This window comes from Diabrotica virgifera, chromosome 2, assembly GCF_917563875.1.
Source record: "Diabrotica virgifera virgifera chromosome 2, PGI_DIABVI_V3a".
NCBI classification, from domain to species: domain Eukaryota; kingdom Metazoa; phylum Arthropoda; class Insecta; order Coleoptera; family Chrysomelidae; genus Diabrotica; species Diabrotica virgifera.
This window is the reverse complement of record NC_065444.1, coordinates 233,555,698-233,562,114: the sequence shown is the minus strand read 5'-3', so window position 1 is coordinate 233,562,114 and position 6,417 is coordinate 233,555,698. Positions and strand designations below refer to the sequence as shown.

The window sequence follows — 6,417 nt, the reverse complement described above, 5'->3', positions numbered from 1 at the left end:
TACGTTTATTTATATTCCAGAGACAAATCGATTTCCTTAGTTGCGAAATTCTATTACCGGTCATATGCGTCCGTTTTGGGTAGGTCAATGGTTATTTTATCGCATAACTTTTTTGTCTTTAATTTTTAAGCATTTTTGACACTTGATGATTAAATTATGAGGTATTCTAGTACTAAAAGTTACTATTACTTTAAATCAGTAAAATACACCATCTTTTTTTGACAAAAATTTTCAAATTTTCTTTAAATTTAATCAACGAAAAATTTTCAAATTGATTTTTCTAGAAAACGGTGCATCCTATCGCAATAAAGCAAGAGTACCTTTTAGTACTAGAATACCTCACAATTTAATAATCCATTATCAAGAGAGTTTAGAACTTAAAGACAAAAAAGTTATGCGATAAAATACCAGTTGACCTACCCAAAACGGGCGCCTATGACTGGTAATAGAAATTCACAATTGATGGAATCGATTTATCTCTGAAAGGTAAATAAACGTACCAGTTTTCGTTTTTCTGAATGACAGTGTTCTGGAGATATTTAACAAAAACTAATTCCCAGACACCATCTTCAAAGAGCTCTAGCTCCCTCAGAAAGCATTTTCGGACTAGGTAAATTGGGTTAAATTGTCTTAAAATTACCTGAAGAATCTCCTGTCTTCGTTTGTCGGGAGAGTTTCTGGACACCCTGTATAATGACAGTTTTCACAAACTAAAAACTTATACATAATATGACATAGAGTAGATAAAGTCCTTCCTTATCTGTGGGATTGGAGAACCAACCATACTGGATCATTTTTTCGAAAGTTGCTGCGGTAGCATGCATGTCGAACCTAGCCTTGACTTTGTCACTTTGAAGTTTCAGACAAACTGTCAAAATATTTATTGTGAAACAAATATCACTTTATCATCCTTGTAGCTTGTAAACGAACTGCGTTGATAAATATCTATAGTATTACATATTAATAGTAACAGTAAAGTTGAGATTCAATTTTAGTTCACATTTCATCACTGAGCTTTTGCAATATGGAGATTAATTTCAAAGGAAAAACAGCTCTTGTCACAGGAGCCAGCCAAGGAATCGGTAGAGAGATTGCTAAACAACTAGTTAAGTGCCAAGCAAATGTTATTGCCGTTGCAAGAAACGCCGAAAATTTAGCCTCACTCAAAAAAGAAGCATGCTCTATAAGGATCATCCCGCTTGATTGTTCAGACTGGAATGCCACTGAAAACGCTCTCAAAGATATTGGACCGATAGATTTGCTCGTCAACAATGCTGGTTTAGCAGTTTTGGGCCCTTTAACTGAGGTTAAAGAAGAAGACGTGGATAGAACGTTTGGCATTAATATCAAAGCCATGATTCATATATCGAAAATTGTGGTCAACGGTCTTTTAGCCCGAAAAGCACCCGGATCTATTGTCAACATCTCATCTCAAGCTTCTCTGGTCGGCCTGAACAATCACACAGTATACTGTGCCTCAAAGGCAGCCGTGGATGGGTTTACAAGAGCCGCCGCTCTGGAATATGGACCCAATAACATCAGATTCAATGCAGTTAACCCCACAGTCATTTTGACAGCTATGGGTAGACTTGGCTGGTCAGATCCCGCTGTTGCTAAGCCCATGTTGGATAAGATACCGTTGAAGCGTTTTGGAGAAGTCCACGAAGTAGTTGATGCAGTTACTTACTTGTTGAGTGATAAAGCTAGTATGATTACTGGTCATTGTCTACCCATCGATGGAGGTTATGTTTCTTCGTAAAAAGCGATTTTGATTGACCGCAAATGAAAGTAAAATGCTTTATACATTTTTATGCCTAATAAAAATTGAGTAATGAATGTTTTTTTATGTATAATGAATCTGTAGTTTTAGTCTGGGCTGATTATCGGAGAATAGGCCATTTTTGGGAAAACTTATTTACCAGCAATTTTATTGCCGAAATCGAATCTTATGATTGTATGTATTAATCTTATAGGTATGCAAAGTCCGCAGATAGTGTGCTAATTTTTTATAAACAAAATGGCGCCCGAAAATCGTGTTTTTTTCAATTTTTGCTCTATAACTCCAAAGATTTTAACTTTACACCAAAAACACTCAAATAAAAACTCACCGCAATTAAATTCTGCATAGAGATGAGTTTTTTCCGATTTACTTCGACGAAAACTTTTTCCGGAAAAAGCGGGTTTTTCCAACAAAATCTTTAATTTTCAACTAAACTTTTAGATAAGTAATTGTTAATCAATAATTAAATAACTTGGTAATATAAAAGCCCTTTTCGTATAGATTATAATTCCAGAAGCCCATGGAAATTGAATGAACAGTTTAGCAACAATTGAATTGTTAATTAAAAATTTACGGTCACTATCATAACGACAATAATTATGATGCGTAAGAACAACTATGATTTTTTCATAAAAAGACACTATACCTATCTAATGTACTTTACGGAATTGATATTGGACTATTTAAGCGGCCTCGGGAATATTTTAAAATTATAAAGAATTTTTTGGCTTAAAAGAAATAGAATATCTCGGAAAATATTAAACTAAATTAAATTAGAAAAACTGTATTCGAAACTCAGCGGCAGGACGCTTCTTCCAAAAGAAACAACGTTTAATTATCATGAGTAGTTCCTGAGATACAACCGGTCAAAGTTCACCGAAATTTACGGCAAAGATATAAACAGTAGGATCATAATTTTCAAACCATCACGTTTTTATTTTTGTTCTTTTTCTCCACACCAATTTTAATATCCTTAAAATACTCATAACATATTTTATTATAATACAAACTATCGATAATATGTGTGAACATTGCCAAAAATAGCAAAATTCCAATCAAAAATTAGGTTGGAGAAAATGTAACCCTCAAAGTTCAAAATCGGTATATGTTAAAAAAATGCATTTTCTCGGCTTCCCATGGAGCAATTTCCTTCATTCTTTTTTTGTTCCCAAGTAACTCGAGTAGAGCCATCGAACTAACGCATTATTCAATGTTAAACTTGCTCTTGTTTTGTTATAATAAATTAATTTATTTATTATAACACAAAATTTTAATTTGTTTAAATAAAAATTGTTTAAATAATTATACAGCTTTCAAATGAGAATATTTATGTTTTTAACTTTAAAAGGTACACTTGTAGTAAGTTTATCTAAAAAAAAGCCTACACCTGGAAAAAATATGTAGTTTTCTGTTCTTATAAATAAATTAATCTATTATAACAAAACAAAAACAAGTTTGACATTTAGTAATGCGTTAGTTAAATGGCTCTACTCGAGTTACTTGGGAACAAAAAAAGAATGAAGAAAATTGCTCCATGGGAAGCCGAGAAAATGCATTTTTTTTAATGTATACCGATTTTGAACTTTGAGGGTTACATTTTCTCCAACCTAATTTTTGATTGGAATTTTGCTATTTTTGGCAATTTGCACACGTACTATCGATAGTTTTTATTATAATAATATTTATTATGAGTATTTTGAAGATATGAAAATTGGTGTGGAGAAAGAGGACAAAAATAAAAAGGTGATGGTTTTAAAATTATGATACTACTGTTTATATCTTTGCGGTAAATTCCGGTCAACTTTGACCGGTTGTATCTCAGGAACCACTCGCCATAATTAAACGTTTTTTCTTTCAAAAGAAGCAGCCTGCCGCTGTTTTTCGAATACCGTGTTCATAATTTAATTTAGTTTAATATTTCCCGAGATATTCTATTTGTTTTTAAGCCAAAAAATTGTTTATAATTTTAAAATATTCCTGAGGCCGCTTAAAGATACAAAATTCAATTCTGTAAAGTACATTAGATAGATATAGTGTCTTTTTATGAAAAAATCATAGTTATTCTTATGCACCATAATTATTGTCGTTATTATAGCGATCGTAAATTTTCAATTAACAATTCAATTATTGCTAAGCTATTCATTGAATTTCTATCGGCTTCTGGAATTATAATCTATACGAAAAGGTCTTTTATACTACCAAGTTATTTAATTATTAACAATTACTTATCTAAAATTTTTGTTGAAAAGTAAAGATTTTGTTGGAAAAACCCGCTTTTCCCGGGGAAATTTTTCGTCGAAGTGAATCGCGAAAAACACGTCTCTATGCAGAATTTAATTTCGGTGAATTTTTATTTGGGTCTTTTTAGTGTAACGTTCAAATCTTTGGAGTTAGAAAGCAAAAATTGAAAAAAAACACGACTTTCGGGCGCCATTTTGTTTATAAAAAAAGTAGCACACTATCTGAGGACTTTGCATACCTACATTATTAATACATACAATAATAACATTCGACTACAGCAATAAAATTGCTGGTAAATAACTTTTCCTTGTATTTTGCTAATTAGCCCAGAGTATTTGAAAAATGACATAATAGGGAAATGGGTCTGTAGTCACTGGAATTTTCTGGGTCCTTTCCCGGTTTTAACAAGCTTTACTTTATTTACTTTAAATCAAAAATGAATAACCATTTTCAATTTCGTTGCAACACGAAGCTACAGCCGCATCATTATTCTAGTTCAATCAGAGAGTGCAGCAAGCACCTCCACCGGTTTCGAAACTTATTAGTCTCTCATTAGGAGTCACATATGCTGCTCTCTCTGACCGAACTAAGACAAACCCCGGCGTGCAGTCAGGGATTACAACGAACGAAATGGCAGGGATGCTCTAGCGGCAACTGCTAGCAAACGACTAAGTTTTCAATCTAATTCTAAATTCTAAATCATTAGATTGAAAACTTCGTTTGCTAGCAGTTGCCGCTAGGGCATCCCTGCCATTTCGTTCGTTGCAATCCGTGACTGCACGCCGGGGTTTGTCCTAGTTGGGTCAGAGAGAGCAGCAATGGTCTGAGTCAATATTTGCGCCTTTGTAACTTCTGACGTCCATTAGGTTTGTAAAGTGCTTTCTGTCAATTATAACATGGTCAATTTGATTTGTGGTGTGTCCATTTGGTGATATCCAAGTTGCTTTATGGATATTCTTATGATTAAAACATTTACTTCCCACGATTAAGTCTTTGGAAGCTGCCATACTTATAAGTCTTAAGCCATTGTCATTAGTAACGTCGTGAAAGCTGTGTTTACCAATATAATCTTGGTAGCATATCTCTTTTCCTATCTGGGCGTTCATGTCTCCAATGATTATTTTAATGTCGTTTTTGGCACAGTTATCATATGCTCTCTCGAGGTCTTCGTAGAATAAATCTTTAATTTCTTCGTCTTTTTCCTCGGTTGGCGCGTGCACGTTGATCAGACATATTATGTTGAAAATTTTTCCTTTTATTCGAAGGATGCATAACCGATCATATATTATGGCTTTAAAACCAATAATATTTTTTTTTATTTTCTTTGATATTAGGAACGCAGTTCCGAACTCATGTCGGTTCGGGTTGCAGCTGTAATAGATATCATGTTCTTTTTCTGCATAATGCCGGTTCCTGTCCATCTCATTTCTTGAATAGCTGCAATGTCTATTCTATATTTTAGGAGTTGATCTTGGAGCAGCTTCAGTCCCGCTGTCCTATACAGCTTTCTTACATTCCAAGTACTAATCTTTAAATCATTGTCCTTAGTTCGGTGCCTGGGTCGTCGTCTTGAATTCAGTCCGGCTTTTCTGTCTCGAGATTTCGTAACAACAGGTTTTTACGGGATGAGGGGGTTAGCCTCATGCCCAACCCCCTTTTCGGAGGACCATTTCTCACTTCCTCGTCAGCCCTGACCCCACCTTCCACTGGGGTTGGTTACCCAGTCTGGCACCCCAGACTGGCACCGGGGTTCACCCGTGTGATCCGGATCACACTTCTTGCAGGTGAGGATAGGAATTGAGTAGGAGAGGCTAGAGATGTTATCTGGAAGCAACACCTTATGATGCGCATCACTACCCCCCATTACCCCCCATTACCCCCATCAATCAGAGAGAGCAGCAAGCACCTCCACCGGTTTCGAAACTTATTAGTCTCTCATCAGGAGGCACATATGCTGCTCTCTCTGACCCAACTAGGACAAACCCCGGCGTGCAGTCAGGGATTGCAACGAACGAAATGACAGGGATGCCCTAGCGGCAAATGCTAGCAAACGACTAAATTTTCAATTTAATTCTAAATTCTAAATCATTAGATTGAAAACTTAGTCGTTTGCTAGCAGTTGCCGCTAGGGCATCCCTGCCATTTCGTTCGTTGCAATCCGTGACTGCACGCCGGGGTTTGTCCTAGTTGGGTCAGAGAGAGCAGCATATGTGCCTCCTGATGAGGGACTAATTTGTTTAGAAACTCGTGGAGGTACTTGCTGCACTCTCTGATTGAACTAGAATAATGATGCGGCTGTAGTTTGGTGTTGCAACGAAATTGAAAATGGTTATTCATTTTTGATTTACATGTCTACTCTGACTGGAGTACGAAGGGAACCGTTTCGTTGGAAGTTT

The 6,417-nt window shown here is 35.6% G+C and overlaps 1 protein-coding gene across 1 annotated transcript; it reads left to right on the top strand.

Annotated features, from left to right (window-relative positions):
* The first annotated feature begins 870 nt into the window (after nt 1–870).
* On the top strand, nt 871–1,836 carry LOC126879837 (L-xylulose reductase-like). The gene has a single exon (XM_050643126.1). It carries the CDS (start codon nt 1,025–1,027, stop codon nt 1,757–1,759), a length of 735 nt encoding a protein of 244 aa, XP_050499083.1. The 5' UTR covers nt 871–1,024; the 3' UTR covers nt 1,760–1,836.
* Nucleotides 1,837–6,417: the final 4,581 nt, after the last annotated feature.